General features: G+C 40.1%; 2 protein-coding genes across 2 annotated transcripts in view; one reads left to right on the top strand and one right to left on the bottom strand.

The window, feature by feature from the left end:
* Higd1c (HIG1 hypoxia inducible domain family, member 1C) overlaps positions 1–6840 on the top strand; it is an 18044-nt gene extending 11204 nt beyond the window's left edge. The window contains exon 3 of the mRNA XM_013018736.1: positions 6776–6840. Within this exon, the coding sequence (XP_012874190.1) occupies positions 6776–6840 (65 nt within the window). The remainder of the gene's footprint in view (positions 1–6775) is intronic.
* A 4760-nt stretch (positions 6841–11600) lies between these two features.
* The window catches only part of Slc11a2 (solute carrier family 11 (proton-coupled divalent metal ion transporter), member 2), a 39993-nt gene continuing 32841 nt past the window's right edge, over positions 11601–18752 (bottom strand). The window contains exons 18-19 of the mRNA XM_013018819.1: positions 16372–16385; positions 11601–12919 (exon numbers count right to left, since the gene is read on the bottom strand). Of these exons, the coding sequence (XP_012874273.1) occupies positions 12842–12919; positions 16372–16385 (92 nt within the window). The 3' untranslated portion in view covers positions 11601–12841. The remainder of the gene's footprint in view (positions 12920–16371; positions 16386–18752) is intronic.

Below are 18752 nucleotides of genomic sequence, written 5' to 3'. Positions count from 1 at the left end.
AAAAAAAAAAAAAACAAGGTGGAGGGGGCGGGGAAAAGTTTTTATCTCAGAGGGTAGATTTGATATATTGGTATATAATAAAAGCTATGTCCCGGGAATTTGATATGGAATTTCTAAAACATCTGGAATTTCCAGAGCAATAGTGCCTCTATTTTTCAAGAATCTCTTGATGCTATAGGAGTGGGACTACTCAGAGTGCAGTTGCATCTGAGGTGAGGGCAGTGAGGCAGGTACCATCTCTGAAACCTGGGAACCTGATGTGTGCAGCTCCAGATGCTTAGAGTCAGTGTTGCACTGTATTCTGGTCTACAAGATGCCGTCTAAATAGCTCTTTATTAGGATGAAAGTATGTAAAACAGTGAATGTGGCTGGCTCACAAGAGTACTTATCAAACGTTAGCTACCGTGGTTTTGTCTACTAAATATTCATCCTCCCAACCAAACCTACTCTTTGATCTTCTTTCTCTATGCTAGTGAAAGGCAAAACCTTCCATCTGTACAAACTATAAACTTAGGATTCCTCTTCGATTCCCTTTACTTTCCCCAGGACTTGGTAGCCAAGTCCTCAATGTTTCTGGAGTCCATTCTTCTCTATTTCCAATGCCAGTTACTTAGTTGAGATCCAAATACATTGCATAATTGGTTTTTCTGTCTTTATGTTTTTTTTTCTCCTTTGCAAATTATCACTAGCCTTTTCTTTTTCCTTTATGTATATTCGTAAATATAAATATATCAATATAATATATATAGTTTCTGTTTTGTTGGTTTGGTTTAATATATCTAACTATATTTTATATATTAATAATTACGTATATATAGTTTCTGTTTGTTTTGTTTGTTAGGCAGGTACTCTAACCTCTGAGCCAAGCCTCATTTTTTTTCTTTTTTTTTGTCAGTCATGGGGCTTGAACTCTGGGCCTGAGCACTGTCCCTAAGCTCTTCAGCTCAAGGCTAGTGCTCTACCACTTGAGCCACAGCGCCACTTCTGGCTTTTTCTGTTTACATGGTACTGAGGAATTGAACCCAGGGCCTCATGTATGCGAGGCAAGCACTCTACCACTGAGCCACCTTCCCAGCCCTTTTCTCTTTATTTTTAAGGTAGGATCTCACTTTTGCCTAAGCACTTGTGTAGTTATCACATCTATGTTAAATTTCCTGGCAGCTAGGATAACAGGAATGCACCGACTCATCCAGCTCTTTCTTGAGAGAGTATCTTTTGAAATTTTTTTTCTGCCCAGGTTGACCTTGAACTGTGATCCTGATAATGTTAGCCTCACAAGTATTTAGGATTAACAGGCATAATCACCAATGCCTGGCTGGCTGTTTTGAGATAGGGTCTGCCTCAGCCTCCTGTTTGCTGGGGGAGTGTAGGTCCACACCACCATACCCAGCCCTTTTAACATGTTTTCTTGATGAAATATGTATTTAGAGAATAGCATATAAGACTTAAATGACCAGATTATCAACTCATTGTAGAATGAACACCCAAGATTATGTCCAGAGATAGAATATTACAGAAATCTTTGCTAACTATAGCCCCCTCGTTTTCACAGGTAACTGCTACTCTGGATTTTATAATTATTTTCTTCCTGTCTTTCTAGGTAAACATCTGTTTATCTCAAAAAGTTTTTTTTTTTTTTTTTCCGTTGTGGATGCTGTCTCTCAGCTCTTCAGCTCAGCCACAGCACCACTTCCGGCCTTATGTGGTGCTGAGGAATCGAACCCAGGGCCTCATGCATGCCAGGCAAGCACTCTACCACTGAGCCACCTTCCAGCCCCTCAAAAAGTTTTGTATTACCTGGTTCTGACCGTTCTGTAAAATAGCTTCTTTTTCTTTTTTGGTTGGTCATGGAGCTTGAACTCTGGGCCTGGGTGCTGTCCCTCAGCTCTTCAGCTCAAACTAGCACTCTACCACTTGAGCCACAGCAATACTTCTGGTTTTCTAGTGTTTATTGGAGATAAGAGTCTCATGGACTTTCTTGCCCAGGCTGACTTTGAACTGTGATCCTCAGATCTCAGCCTCCTGAGTAGCTAGGATTACAGGCATGAGCCACTAGTGCCCGGCAGTAGATTCCTTTCCTATGTCTTCTTTATTTAAACATTTTACCTCCCTCTTTTATCTTGTACCTTTCAGCTCATAGCCTTTAAACTCCCATAAGCATCTGGTTTTTTATCAGCTTATCTAAGGTGTGATTTTTATTTTTTTTTATTTTTGTCATTTGTGGGGCTTGAACTCAGGACCTGGGAGCTGTTCCTGAGCATTTTTGCTCAAGGCTAGTGTTCTACCACTTTGAGTCACAGTGTCACTTCTGGTTTTCTGGTGGTTAATTGGAGATAAGAGTCTCACTGACTTTCCTGCTTGGCTGGCTTTGAATCATGGTCCTCAGATCTCAGCCTCCTGAGTAGCTAGGTTTACAGGTGTGAGCCACCTGTGCCTGGCTCTAAGGTGTAATTATTATGCTTCCCTAAATCCCCTTCCCTGCATAGTTCTTGGTTAGCTTGGCTCATGTTCTAAAAAGATTTGGAATATGAGCATGGATGTAGCAGCTGCAATATTCTTTTTACATCTTGAAGGCTGACATGTGGGGCATCAGGTTCTGTTACAGCTTGTACACACTCTGATTTTTTTTTGGCTGGCTCAGCTCCCTTTTGCTGGGCAGCAGCCAGGCCCACTGCCTTTTCAGCTTATCTTACTCTGAGGCCAGCTGTGGTTTTCTCCTTGTCTCCCATGACAGGACAGGGAGATGGTTGTTTTTTTTTTCTATTGTTTTTTTTTTTTTTGTTGTTGTTGTTGTTGTCCTTGTCAGTCATGGGGCATGAACTCAGGGTCTGGGTGCTGTCCCTGACATTTTTTGCTTAGGGCTAGTGTTCTACCACTTTGAGTCATAGTTCCACATCTGGTTTTCTATTGGTTTATTGGCGAGAAGAATTTCTTAGACTTTACTGTCTGGGCTGGCTTTGAACCACAATCCTAGATCTCAGCCTCCTGAGTAGCAGACGTGAGTCATCAGTGCCTGATGGGAGAATGTTTTCTTGAGTTCCAGCATATTCCTGCAGATTCCAGTTTATATTTCCTTCCTCACTATTGCCTTGAGGACCAGGATTAGAAATATAAGCAACAGCTTCACACAGACAGTTTACCCAGCTCCCAACATTACTGAATGTCCTGTCTCTACAATAAGCTCTTGTTTATATTTGACCACTGGTAATTTTTCTTTTCTGACTGAGACTTGGATGATCCTAAAAGTATTTTGCTAGAGCTGCCAGAGCCCTGAAGATAGGTTCAAGTCTTTGATTTGATTAGATTTAAAGGCATTAATGAACTTCTTCCATGATAGGATGCTAGAAAGAGGCCATAACATGCAATATCTTAAAGTATCACCTCTCTGAGAAGGGATGGGTTAGGAGTGATGGGTGACAATGTCAGACACTTTGTATTCATATACTGTTTTGTAGAATGGGAACTTCTTTGTAGAACTACTTAAAAATAATAAAAAATTCAGTATTTGAATCAAGTACTTAGAGAAAGCCAGCCTATGGTAGTTACTGCCATTGAACATTTAAGTAGAATTAAGCCATAGAATGAGTTGGATTATTTCTGAGCATGCTAGAAGTTGTGAAAAGAAAATAATTAACTCAGGGCTCTTAATTCCTAATACAGAGTTCTGGGAGAGGCCTAAAATCTCTAGTGTCCAAGAAGACACTCCTAACCCTCACTGCCATGAGGCTGATACTGTGGAAATCTCATACAAGGTTGTATCATGTGAATGGAGGATAACAACACAAGTGAAATGCATACTTCATAAAGATGTAGTATTAAAGCGAAGCAGAGCTGGTGGCTCATGCCTGTAATCCTTGCTACTCAGGAGGCTGAAATGGGAGGACAGCTATTGGAAGCCAGCCTGGGCAGGAAAGTCCATGAACTGTTTTATCTCCTTTTAGCCACTAAAATATATCTGGAAATGGAGCTACCTGGGATATTTAACCAGATCCAGTCTTAAATGTTTAATTAATAAAGAAAAATTAAAAGCCAGTTGCCAGTGGCTCATGCCTATAATCCTACCACTCAGTAGGCTGATATCTGAGGATCTCGGTTCAAAGCCAGCCTGAGCAGGAAAGTCTGTGAGACTCTTTTTATTTTTTGTTGGTCATAGGGCCTGAACTCTAGGCCTGGGTGCTGTCCCTCAGCTCTTAAGCTCAAGGCTAGCACTCTACCTCTTGAGCTGCAGTGCCACTTACGGCTTTTTCTGCTTATGTGGTGCTGAAAAATCGAACCCAGGGCCTCATGCATGCAAGGTAAGCACTCTACCACTGAGCCACCTTCCCAGCCCCTCTATGAGACTCTTATCTCCAATAAACGACTCAGAAAACTGGAAGTGGCCCAGTGGCTCAAGTGGTAGAGCACTAGCCTTGAGCTGAAGAGCTGAGGGACAGCGCCTAGGCCCAGAGTTCAAGCCCCACAACCGACAAAAGAAAAAAAAAAGAGAGAGAGAGAGAAAAGAAAAAAAAACAAGAAAAACTTTCAGACATGGAGGAAAACTGTACTCAAAAACAGACTACAGTTATATTGTTTAAGTGCACATTTCAAGGGCATGCTCAACATATTTATGTATGGTTGTTTTTATTTTTTTCAGTTCTAGACATTAAACCTAAGATGTGTTTTCTAGTTTCTTTTCTTTCTTTTTTTTGGGGGTCCGGTTGTGGGGCCTGAACTCTGGGCCTGAGTGCTGTAGCTCAGCTCTTCAGCTCAAGGCTAGCGCTCTACCACTTGAGCCACAGCACCACTTCCGGCTTTTTTCTTTTTGCTTATGTGGTGCTGAGGAATCGAACCCAAGGTCTCAGGCATGCAAGGCAAGCGTTCTACCACTGAGCAACCTTTCCAGCCCATGGTCTCCCTAAATTTTGTCCAAATTGGCCTTAAACTCACTATCATCCTGCCTACATATCCCAAATGGCTGGGATTATAGGCATACACCATCACTTCTGACCACTTACGTACAATTTATTTATTTTTTTATTTTTATTTTTTTTTAAATTTTTTTTTTGGGTCCAGTCATGGGGCCTGAACTCTGGGCCTGAGTGCTGTAGCTCAGCTCTTCAGCTCAAGGCTAGTGCTCTACCACTTGAGCTACAGTGCCACTTCCAGCTTTTTTCTTTTTGCTTATGTGGTGCTGAGGAATTGAACCCAGGGCCTCAGGCATGCAAAGCAAGCGCTCTACCACTGAGCCACCTTCCCAGCCCCCACTTACGTACAATTTAAAAGCTTGAGTATTACCTATCTTTGGGATGTGGAAGGGTCTTATGTACAATGATGGAGGAAATCTAACTTAGAAATTTAACTGGGTGGGCTGGGAAGGTGGCTCAGTGGTAGAGCACTTGCCTTGCATACCAGAGGCCCTGGGTTCGATTCCTCAGCACCACATAAGCAAAAAGAAAAAAGCTGGAAGTGGCACTGTAGCTCAAGTGGTAGAGCACTAGCTTTGAGCTGAAGAGCTGAGGGACAGTGCCCAGGCCTGGAGTTCAGGCCCCACGACCGGACCCAAAAAAAAAGAAATTTAACTGGGTTAGCAGTGAAGCAGCAGGTATGAATGAGGTACTTTAGAAAACACCAATATTTAGGTGTTGCAGTAACTATCTCTGTCCAATAAGGACAGGGAAGGGACAGGGAAATTATTCCAAGATTCCTTCAGAATTTGAGAATGTTCCTTCCACACATACAATGATTCAGGCTAAAAACAAAATTGTTTTGGTTTGAATTTTATGCATTAACTCTAGTTATAATAATATCTCACTAGAGAAGTATGCATCAATTTGTTATCATTTGGAGACATAAGAACTTCTTAACATTAGATTCTATGAACTCTATAAAGACAGTAATGAGAAGTCTCAGAAGAAAATTGAAAGGAAAGTGAAGAGTTCATTTAGATAACTAGGATTTGATATTTTGATCATGGAGATAGCAAGGGGATTGAAAGGGGGCTATCACTTGGAGTTTAAATCTTGGAGTCCAACTTGCTTTTAGATGTGAAGATTTGTTAACATCCCAGGAATTCATGGAAACACTTCCCTCCTTCCCCAGTGAACTTCACTTGTCTGCTTCTCTGTCAGCATGGACCCAGGACCTCGTGGAAGCCACATTGCCTAAACCCACAGCTAATTCACCCACTATACTGTAGAGCCCTAAAACAGGGGTTAGATCCATTCACAAGTTTCTCTTGAGACATTGAGCACAAGCAGACATTGCTAAATTAAGTGATGCTTATTATTTTTATCTTAAATTGAGCCAAAGTTGCCCAGTTTCTTTTTATTTTCCAGCACTTTAAAATTCAAATTTGAGGTGGCATAGTAACGAGCTTATTCAGGACTCTGATTATCTTTTTTGTTGTTGATCATGGGGCTTGAACTTGATGCCTTGGCATTGTCCCTGAACTTTTGTGCTTAAGGCTGTCCCTCTACCACTTTCAGCCACAGCTGCACTTCTGTTTTCTAGTGAGTAACTGGAGATATGTCTCATGGACTTTCCAGCTGACAATCAGATTTCAGCCTCCTGGGTAGCTAGGATTACAGGCATGGGCCACCAGCGCTCAGCTTCATATTCATCTTAGATGACTCTTCAGGGTTGTTTCTACAAGCCACTTGAATTGGTAGAGAAGTCATAAGTTGGTAAGAGAAGGTTTTGTTTGTAAGTTGTAGGTTAATTTCAGAAAAGTACAATGCAAGAAATCCAGTGTTTATTCCATGGACACTCTAAGTAATGTATGTTTTTCTACTTCTAGGTGTTCTCTATTCTATGTATAAGGATTACATTAGACCTCGATTCTTCAATGTGTCCAAAAAATGAAGCTATAGGCTGGAAGCAAGAAAGACAAGAGCTCCCGGCAATCCTATGAAGAATGAATTTTCAGTGTGTAGCAAACTGTACTGAAGAAGTATCACACAGAACTCTCCTAGGTTTTGTATTAAGTCTCAAATGTTTAAGAAGTTGACTTCCAAATCCACAGCAGTTGGCTAAGGAACATTCCTTCTTTATTTTGGTAGTGGGTTTTAGGTAGGCATTCCACTATTGAGCCATGCCTCCAGAACTTTTTTGCATGGGTTATTTTGACAGTCTTTTTAGCCAGGTATGTACCTGGACCACAAGTCTCCTATTTTATATTTCCTATCATAGCTGGGATAACAGGTTCATAACAATACACCCAGATATTTATTGAGAAGAGGTCTTGTGAACTTTTTACTCCATCTGCCTTGCAGCTACCAAATACCTAGTATTACAGGTGTGAGCCACCAAACTAGGCTGACAGTTCTTCTAGATACTTTTTCCCTGACTTTTTTCCTTTATTGCAGTACTGTGGATGGAATAAAGAGCATGTAGGTAAGTGCTCTACTACTGCACAAGAGCCTCAGCCCTAAAAAAAAAAAAAGGCATTTCTAACACAGCTACTGGCAAGATACTGCTCTCAGTATATGTTCAGCATGTAAAACAGATTAAGTGTACTTTATTATAGAAGCCAGTACTGGGGCTGGAATTCAGCGTCTTGTGCTCTTGCTTTTTTTTTTTTTTTTTTGGTGTGTGTGTGTGCCAGTCTTGCCTTGGGCTTGAACTCAGGGCCTGGCACTCCTCCTTAGTTAGGTTTGTTTTTCTCCTCAAAGCTCTACCACTTGAGTCACAGCTCCACTTTGTCTTTTTGGTGGTTAATTGGAGATAAGAGTCTCATGGACTTTCTTACCCAAGCTGCTTCAAACCCTGATCCTCAGATCTCAGCCTCCTGAATAGCTAGGATTACAGGTATGAGCTACTGGTGCCCAGTTTCCTTGGCTTTTTTACTCAACTTTCTTGCTTTACTAGTTGAAGCACAACTCCAGTTGTGGATTTTTCCTGTTTAAATGGAGATAAGAGTCTGACAGACATTGCTTCCTAGATTTAATTTTTTTTTTCCAGTCCTGGGGCTTGAACTCAGGTCCTGGGCTCTGTCCCTTAGCTTCTTTGTGTTCAAGACTAGTGCTCTATGACTTGAGCCAAAGCCCCACTTCTGGCTTTTTTTGACTAGTTTATTGGAGACAGGAGTCTCACAGATTTTCCTACTCAGGCTAGCTTCAAACTGTGATCCTCAGATCTCAGCCTCCTGAGTAGCTAGGATTATAGGTATAAGCCACCAGTGCTTGGCTTAAATATTTTAAAAGTATTTTTAAAAATGATTTCCAAAGAACTGAGGGACAGCATCCAGGCCCAGAGTTCAGGCCCCACGACCTGACCAAAAAAAAAAAAAAAAAAAAAGATTTCTAAGTACAAGTTTTCACTATGTTGCCCAGGCTGGCCTCATCTCGCATCAGACACTGCACAGAGAGTGATTTTTGTTACAAAATCCAACAGGCTCTCTAATATTATAATGCTACCAAGTAAATGAAAATAATACATTTGTTTTACTTAGAAAAGTTAATGACAAAGAAGTGGCGCTGTGGCTCAACTGGTAGAGCGCTAGCCTTGAGCTGAAGAATTGAAGGATAGCGCTCAGGCTGAGTTCAAACCCCACCACTGACAAAAAACAAAAACAAAACAACAACAACAACAACAAAAAGAAAAGTAATGACAAGTATTTATTAATTAAAAGCAGCTATGCATGAAATCTTACAAACTGTTTAAACCATGTTGTAAAACTCACATTTGGAGAAAAGTTGAGAATAATGTTCATTTTTCTACTTCAGCTTGGGTTGATGGGAGGGCCACTGTGGGAAGACTCTACAAACAGATACTGTATAATACCTGTGTTTGCAAAACACTTCCTGGGCAAAAGCTTTAGTGCTCTAATGTCTGAAAAACTTTTGTGTGTGTGTGTGTATGTGTGTGTGTGTGTGTGTGTGTGTGTGTGTGTGTGAGCACTAGTCTCTGAGCTTTTTTGCTCAAAGCTAGCCTTCTATCAGTTGAGCCACAGCTCCATTCTGGCTGTTATGGTGGTTAACTGGAGATAAAAGTCTCACAGACTTTCCTGTCTGAGCTGGCTTTGAACCACAATTCTCAGATCTCAGACTTCTTAGTAACTAGGATTACAGGTATGAGTCACTGGTGCCCGGACTGAATTGTATTCTTGGTACAATTGTACTTAGGTCCTTGTGATCTCTCCATCTTGCCTGTGTCCCCACCTTGATGCAACCCACCATCTGACATAGCCAAAGTGCTCTCATTAGAGATGGAAATTTGTGGCACCATGTATCCAATCCTCCAGAACTGTCAGCTAAATAAATCTCTTCTAATAGAGCAACCTGCCTCAGGTATTTTGTTATAGAAACAGGAAAATTATAATGCATAAGGATACTTCACAGAGAAATTCAGAATGGTAAATCATATATTAGAGAAGGATTAAGTGACTGGGTTTTTTTTTGAGAGAACATTTTTTTAATATTCCATAAAGGTTCTGAATGTTTAATCTAGACTTACTGTATATATGGTACTCTTTTTATTGTTGGTTGCTCATGGGACTTGAACTCAGGGCCTAGGTGTGCCTGAGCTTTTTTGCTCAAGGCTAGCATTCTACCACTTGGAGCCACAGTACCACTTCCAAGTTTGTTTATTTGTTTTTGGCTGTGGGGCTTGAATTCTGGGCCTAGGCACTGTCCCTCAGCTTTTCAGCTCAAGGCTAGCACTCTACCACTTGAGGCACAGTGCCACTTCTAGTTTTCTGGTCATTTAAGAGTCTCATAGACTTTCCTGCCCAGGCTGGCTTTGAACCCTGATCCTCAGATCTCAGCCTCCTTAGTAGCTAGGATTACAGGCCTGAGCCACCAGCACCCAGCTATATGGTATTCTTAAATTACATGCTTGTACATTACATCTGCCCCACTTTTATGATATAATAGACTCTTCGAGGTTAATAAATATTAAAACTAGCTGATACTTGTGAATTTTTTTTTTTTTTTGCCGGTTGTGGGGCCTGAACTCTGGGCCTGGGCGCTGTCCCTCAGCTCTTCAGCTCAAGGCTAGCGCTCTACCACTTGAGCCACAGCGCCACTTCCGGCTTTTTTCTTTTTGCTTATGTGGTGCTGAGGAATCGAACCCAGGGCCTCAGGCATGCAAGGCAAGCGCCACTGAGCCACCTTCCCAGCCCCACTTGTGAAATTTTATAAAAAACCATTTGATACATGCTAAATGTAGAAAGTTTTAGCATCTGGATACAAAGCAGATGAGACATTTCATAATTCTGCAGCCTATGCAAATTTAGCTGGCAGGAAGGGACTAGGAAAGCAATATTCACTTGTTCTGTACTTGGTTTGTATACTCAGGATTTGGAACCAGTTCAAGAACCTGGATATGCTCTGGGTGGTTAGATCAGAGATTGATTTGGAGTGGTACTTAGCCCTTTCTGTACCTCCATTTCACAGCTCCCACATGTCTTTCATCATGCCCAGGCCACCAGTTATGTTTCCACTAATTACATTGTCTTTTCAATGTCCTATTCTTCATCTGTGTTTGATGGCTGCTGCTGCTTGGTTTTTTGTTTTTAAGATAGTGTTCTAATAGTAGCCCAGGCTGGCATTAAACTCGTGATCTTTCTGGGTAGTTAGGATTGCAGATATGAGCCACCAGCTCCTGGGGCACATATTAATTTTATTATTTTCAGTTTTAAGGTCAGAAAGTCTCTACGTTAGGTTACAAGGTCAGGTTTGTTTGTTTATTTTTGTCTGAGACCACGGCTTGAACTCTGTCTGATGCTTTCACTCATTGGCTGGCACTCTACCATATGCCACCATCAATGTTGTATTTTTTTTTTTTTTTGCCAGTCATGGGGCCTGAACTCTGGGCCTGGGCGCTGTCCCTCAGCTCTTCAGCTCAAGACTAGTGCTCTACCACTGGAGCCACAGCGCCACTTCCGGCTTTTTCTGTTTATGTGGTGCTGAGGAATCGAACCCAGGGCCTCATGCTTGCAAGGCAAGCACTCTACCACTGAGCTACCTTCCCAGCCCCATCAATGTTGTATTCTTATCTGACTTTTTTTTTTTTTTTTGGTCAGTCGTGGGGCTTGAACTCTGGGCTTGGGTGCTGTCCCTGCACTCTTCAGCTCAGGGTTTTCTGGTGGTTTATTGGAAATAGGAGTCTCACAGACTTTCTTGTCCCAACTAGCTTTGAACCATGATCCTCAGATATCAGCCTCCTGAGTAGCTAGGATTACAAGCGTGAGCCACTGGTGCCTGGCTTATCTGACATCTTAAGAGCTCCTCAACTGAGGAATGAGTATCTGTTTGGAAAATTCCCTGCCACTCAAAGGACAAAACCATAAAAAATGAAGCTAAGCAATGTCTCAATTAACATATGAATAAAACAATATTTATATGCTAATATATTATTGAGTTACTTAAGTATTGTAATAAGGCAGAGAGATCAGATATTTACCTTTGCTGGTGAAGATGAAAGTGATGTTCAAAGCCACAAAAAGGCTGCAGGGTTTGCAGACTCAACACCTTGGGAGCCAAAAGAAATTGTGGATATGGAGGGGTATTGCCCACAACATTGAAAATGGATGGCCATGATTCAGTTCCAGCAAACTGGACTTCCATGCAGAAATGTGGGCCCGGTGCTGCAAATCTTCTGAGTCTTTAATCAGATAATTATGAAAAAAAACTTGTCTTTATTGGATTGCTAGGGAATCAAATACAGGATCTTGTACAAGGTAGGCAAGTGCTCTACAACTGAGCTACACCTCCAGTCCAATTTGAATTCTTAAATATGAACTTTTTTCATTACAAAAAGTATAAGGGAAAAAAAATCCTGATTAGGAACAGGGGTAAAAAAAGTGAGCAGGCAAGCAGCTAGTGATAAGTAGACTAAAGCTCTAAGTTCCACTCTAGTACTAATCTCATACTATTTGGTATAAATATCCTAAAAATGAAATGCTTGGCATTTCCTAGGAGATTAAACAATAAAAATATGAGCCACTCCTAGCAACTGAGTCAGTATCTAAAAATGGTATTTGCAGTTAGTGGGAAAAGTGGTAAGAAAAGACATTGTGGAATTATGAAAACGTTAGAAAGATTAGTGCCTTTGTTATCTCATGCTATTAATAACAGTTATATGTTATTAATATTTTCTTTGGGCTGAGTTACATTATAGCATAAAAAAATAAATCATTGGTTCAAGTATGGCTTCTGGATCTTTTACTACCTAGTAAGCCAGTTGACAAATACCATCATATTGCTTTTTAATAGCTAGAAAAAAATTCAAGAACAGAGACCACAATGACAACAATAGTTAAAAAGTAAGTTTGCTATCCTATGTTAAATATGATAATCAAATTGAAATTATGTTTTCTTTAGAAATGATGTGCTAGTGCTAATAGACATCTTGGTGTACTCTTGGTCCATGACAGTGAAATAAAACTTAACTGGCAGAGTAAAGTACCACTTTAAAAGATAGTCAGTTTGACAAAAGGGAAAAACACATTATTCCCTTTCCTTTCTTCTGATCCAGACAAAAATATCTCATTTCCCTAAATAGTATTTAAAAAAAAATCTATCAGTTTTGGATAGCTTTAAAATTCTACTTAAACTGATATGTTCAGGTTTATATATACATATACATATATACTTTATAAATCCCAGAAGTCAAGAAGCCTATAGTAATGAGTGGCCATCAAAGGCCAATCATCCAATTCTGGCCATTGAACGACTGTGTAAGGTGGGTGGGTCTCTGACCTACACTTGGAGCTGTCAGCTTTTACCCCTGTTCCCATAAGGAAATTGCCTTTGTTCAAAATACTTGAACAAAACTCACCTCTGAACTATCAGAGATATGCTAATAGACACATGGCACAAAAGGGATTAGGGAAAGTGTTAATAGTCTCTCAGGCTGTTCGTCATCTAGACACAAGTAAGTCAGCATCCATGGTATTCAGAAGGTAGAGTTCAGGCCGAGCTGTCAATCCCAGATGGTACTAAGGACAAAAAGATAAAAGATAGATGATTTTCAAATAGTTAAGATAGTGAGATGGACACATTGATTATATACCTATAATCATATTATTTACCTATAATTATGTTAATTACATAATTACATATTATATACCTATAATCATATTAATTTAGGACTTTTAAAAAAAAAGTGCAGCTCTATTTTTATCTCAGAGAAGAAATGGCTTAAACATACAACACTGGATTCTAATGTTGAAAGTAATAAAAGCTGACATAATAAGGATGGAGGTAGTACCAAAAGCTGTTACTAAAATCAGTGCTGTGACTATCCTAATTAGATTTCCAATGGCCTAAATCCTGAGCTCTATAATTTTTGCCCTTTTACTGAACAGAGAAAAAATCTTCTATTAAAAACAATGAAAAGATAGCTGAGCCCAGTGGCATGTCTATAATGCTAGTTACTTGGGAGGATGAGAATGCAAGGATTATAATTCAAGCCTGGCTAGAAAAGTTTGCAAGACCCATCGTTGAGTGCAGTGGTGTGTGTGTGTGTGGGGGGGGAGGGTGGAAGGAATTCTCCATGGGAGATTGAGATTTTGAAGATCAAATTTCCAGGCTAGCCTAGTAGAAAAGTCCCTAAAACTGCAGCTCAAAAGAGGGAAGCTCTATGGAGGCACAAGTCTATCATCCTATCAACTATGGGAAACCTAAATTAGATGATCATGGTCAAAGCACATATCAAGGCAGGAAGTGAGACCTTATCATAAAGGGAACCAGTAAAAAAAACAAGGCTGGAGGCATGGCTCAGCAGTATAGCGCCCACATAACAAATGAAGACACCAAGTTCAAACCCCCCAAAAGGAAAGGTAATATGCTAAAAGAAGGACAATCTACAGATCCCAGAGTTTACCAAATGGAATCAGAATTGCCTTAGTTATCTTTAATGTATAGTTCCAGGTCCAATGTCAAGAGAAGTGAATCCAGATGCTTTGTGCTGAAAGTACTATGAAGTTACAAGTTTCTATTATTTTCTATCCCTAAATATAACAACTTTGGACAATTACCCTTTGTTATAAACTAGAGCTTTAGGAATATTCTTGCCCTTTGAGAACAAAAGCTTATAAGACAGAAGGCAGATTATACATCTGTAAAAAGTACACTATTGGGATGTTTCCAATAGAGCTGGGTTTAAGACACAACTCTATCCCTTCCTATGACCTCGATCCTGTCCTGTGTCTTTGAATCCTTATTCTACTTATGTGGAAAAATGGGAATGATTACTATGTTGGGAAAGACCAAGTACACTAGTACTTGAAGAATAACTCTTGTTATTCTCCAATAAGTATATTTAATACCTTATGCATGAGCTGTATGACCTCAGGAAAGTGGTGATGATGTGCAAAGATGTGTGAAGATGACACAGACCAGATGATGCTCAGGACCAAACCATTCCCAACAGTGGGCTAGGAAGATGCTGGGGTGGAATTGGCTTTAATTAAGGCCAGGAAATGGTTCTTTGGACCAGCTTGCTTCTTCATTTTAAGGTCTTATGACCAGAGTTCAAGGGCCACGACCGAAAAAAAAAATCTTATGATTACAGGCTCCAGTGACTATCAGTCATTGTTAGACTCACTGGTAATTCATTAAAACCTTTTCTGTATGAGCAAAGATGGTGGACTTCCTCATTACAGAGTAAGCAAAGCTTGCATTACTAGTTCTATGGCACCATGTTTCACTTAGTTAAATGAGTAGGTAGAAGTCCATCATTGGAGAAGGGTTTCATGTAGTTCTGAGATACTAATGTGTGGCTAAGTGGCACGGAAATAAGCTAAAACATTTTGGGGAGCAGAGACTTTATACAAGTCAGTATACCTATACTAGCTCTTAGCTATTGCCAGGTAGGACCACGAAGAACTGTGTCCATTTTCTACCTTCCAAAAGCACAAACCAAAGTCTGTGGGCAACTACTAGCTAAAACATTTTCTAGGGCTGGAGCATGGCTGTAGTGGTAGAGTACCAATCTAGCAAACTTAAAGCTACCAAAGATAATACAATTTTAAAGGCAACTTCTAGCTGGGAGTCAGTGACTCATACCTGTAATTCTAGCTACTCAGGAGGCTGAGATCTGAGGATCACAGTTCAAAGCCAGTCCAGGCAGGAAAGTCCATGAGACACCTCTCCAATTAGTCCCCAGAAAACTGAAAGTGGTACCATGGCTCAAAGTGGTAGAGCACTAGCACCTTGAGCAAAAAAACCCCTCAGAGACAGCACCCAGGCCCTGAATTCAAGCAAGATCAACAACAAAAAAAAGTAATTAAAAATAAAAGGCAAATTCTAATACTATCCAGAGCATTTTCTGTCTTATGGATTTTTGTTTGTTTGTTTTTTGAGATAGGGTTTTTCTATCTAGACCAGGCTGGCATGAAACTTGCAACCTTTCTACCCTCAATGCTAGGATTACTTGCACATACCATCATGCCTGGCTTAAATGTTCTGTTGTTTATTGGTGCTACTAAAGAACCAAGCTTGGTAACCTTATCCATTATGAAAGATATACTATATATTACACAGGAAAGTTTGAAAATGAGTATGTGGGCTCTAATATTAAGCGAGTCATGTTCAACTGCCAACCCACTTTCAGCAATGTGATAAGGGCAGTTACTTTTGACACTTCAGATGCCTCATGAATATAGAGACTAAGCCCCTTGTTAGAAGGACTAATGAGACAGCACAAGTGCTCAGACCAGGACTACCACATAGAAATGACTTTTATATTCGTACATTTGTAAGGGAAAGGCAAACACGGACTCTACCAGTGAAAGAGGAGAATGCATTGCAAAGGACAGAATTAGAAGAACTGTTTCAAATACAGATCTTCAGGTTGCTTTGTGTCCTATTTCAATTCTAAAATTTAAACAAAATTAACAAGAGCTAAATAAAGTAAGTCAACTTGGAGAAACTCTAGGGGATTACAGTATTTTGCTCCTAAGACAGGCAGGAAAGCATATGGGCAGAAAAGGAAAATGAAATACTAATGTTGCTCAGGATAAATTAAGGGCTGACTTATGTTTCTCCACTTGTATTTAATAACAGGTGACAATATGTCCACTTATGTCATATGTCTGCCAAATGCTTACTTGTTCATAAGCTAAGCAATTTTGATTCTTCTCTTTGAATATTTTTTCTGACAGCAAAGATAGAATGTACAAACCTATCTGACTGGTGAAATGAGACTTCAGATACAGTTATATAAGATGAATGTCTACTTAGTTGGAGTGAAAAAAGGCAGAATAAAGTTTCAAGTTGAACTCTGGTAATGATGTGACATTCAGCTACAACAACACTGCCCGTGGGAAAACAAAAATTAGTGTTTTAAGTGTTTGAAACTAATCCAAAGTCTATTAAGGACTAAAACCATGCCTCTGAGTGATGTGTAAACTTATTTCTCTCTCTCTTCAAGGAGTGAAACACTAACAGTGTGAGCACAGTGTCCATCTTTAGTTGGTAAGTGACATTTTGGTATCTACTTATCAAAGCTGTTGAGACCCTATTACTAAGTATTTTCAAGGTCAAAAAAATAACCAGGAAACAAAATTGGAAAAAGAAAAAAATTTTAATTACAAATTGAGTTTACATTTTAAATGTTCACTAAAAGCTCCATTGTGAGTACTCCTGACACCCCTAGCAGGACCTCGTGGGAACCAGGTGAGGCTCCTTTAACCCTGTTAATTCCCAGGACACTGTAGCAGAACAGTTACTCCATGTCACATTTAAGGAGAACAAGAACCAATTTACAAGAAGTACAATTGTATATCCTTGAACATTTCACACAAACATACTGCCAAAATGTAACATATGCCAAGTGTGCAGACTGGCATTGGGGGACTTTTTCTTTTGAAAACATTGTTTTTGAGATGAAGTGTTGCTCAGTATCTCAGGCTGGCCTGGAACTCAGGATCATGCTGCTCAGCTTCCTGAGTGCCAGGATTATAGGTATACACCACCATGCCAGTAGGAAGACTTAAATTTTTACACATTGTACAGAGAACTGTTGTGATGGACTTTCCCTCTGTAAGACCCAAAGGGAATAAAGGAATGTTTTTGACATGGTAAAATATTACACTTATAAAATTATAAAATGCCATTTAACTGGGAAGACATTTTTTCATTCTAAGCCATAAATGTTATTTTTAAAGAATTCTAGGGCTCAGGTTGTACCTCAGTGGTAGAGTGCTTGCCCAGCATGCGTTAGGCATAATGCATGGTTTGAGCTCCATGATGGCACAGAAGAAAAAAATTAGCAGCTTTTGACTGGGCTTCTAAATGTTTCTAAACGTGTGGACCCACCCACACAAGGGCAAAGGTACAGAATCTCTATACGGAATTAGTGTATGTATATGTTGTATCAAGTTGATGTTTACCTACTGGTACCTACAAACAAAGCTTATGACATCAGACCCTGTGACCATCTTCAGGACCTTTAGGATGGGTTTGGGAAACAAGAGGGAGGAGTGGAACACCATGAGGAGAAACATGGAGAACAATTGTAATTGTGTGTGATATTGAGAGGTTAAGTAAATTCACAGTGAGTGAAACACAGTAGTTTATCCTGAATGCCTTCGAAAAGACAGTCCATCCAGGTTGTGCTTGGGCTGTGTGCAAAAAAAACAGTCACAATGCCTCTGGGACCAGATAAGCAGAGCACACCAATAACACGGCGCTCCGGAAGGAAAGCTCCAAAGATGAGAAGTTCTTCAAGCCATTCCTTTTCCCTTTCTCACCAAGATGATGGCCAGGAAGGAGTTTTGTTCATTTATGTCCACCTGACAGCTGTGAATGACTTGACAGAATCTGTGTCAACCTAAGTAAAAATGTCAGAAGTGGCTGAAGCTCCAAGCTGAAGACACCCTTTCCTGTACTCCAGAGCTCCGCCTTCTGGCATCAGATTTTCCCTCTTAGGGAACAGCTGGAGAGTCCCACCTAGCTGAGAGGGGTCTTTGTAACCACAGTGCCACCTACTGACTTATGGAAAGGAGGAGAGGATAAGAGAAAAAGCAGGAGAGTGAGAGCAAGGAGAGCATACTTCCTATTAGGTCTATAGCCTTCGAGATTACCTGCTAGTCATCTTGGGCATCATCAAGAATAATATGTGAGAAAAACACTCTGCTGAGAGATTAATTTCAGGAATAACATTGATGATTCTTCTTGCACTTTTGAGACCTTTCTCCATACCTCCAAGGTCTCCCAAGAATATCAGTTCATAAATGCTATCATCTTTTGTTATCACCACTCTCTCTGACAGAAAAGGGAAATGCTAATAACCAAACATGGTCAAAATAAATATAATCAGGAAATCTGTTACTACCAAGAATAAATATCATCAGGAAATGTTAACATGATTATTACTAATCTCAGGACTGTAGTCTCTGAGGAATACCTTCAGTAGGTAGATGATTAGTAACAATTCCCTCTAGATAGGGAAAGTGGAAATAAATTTTAAAAATCCTGAGCCCAACAGATTCTCGGTCTCTGTCTCTCTGTTAGTAGTATGGAGGATTGAACTCAAGGTCTTGTACTTGACAGATGAGCACTCTACTCCATGAGCCACACTCCAGTCTTTTGGCTTTTTTGGTTTGTGTTCAGAACCTTGACCTTTTGCTCTGGAATAGATTCAGACCACAATTCTCCTACATCTGCTTCCCAAGAAGCTAGGACTGCAAGCATGAACCAACATGCCAAGATTTTTTTTTTTTTTGGTTTTCTTTTTCTTTTTTTTTTTTGTCAGTTATAGGGCTTGAATTCAGGGCCTGGGTGCTGTCCCTGAGCCTCTTTGTGCTCAAAGCTAGCATTCTACCA

Source organism: Dipodomys ordii, unplaced genomic scaffold, assembly GCF_000151885.1.
Source record: "Dipodomys ordii isolate 6190 unplaced genomic scaffold, Dord_2.0 Scaffold42, whole genome shotgun sequence".
NCBI lineage: Eukaryota > Metazoa > Chordata > Mammalia > Rodentia > Heteromyidae > Dipodomys > Dipodomys ordii.
Note: the sequence above shows the minus strand (reverse complement) of the source record. Positions and strands in the feature narration are given on the sequence as shown.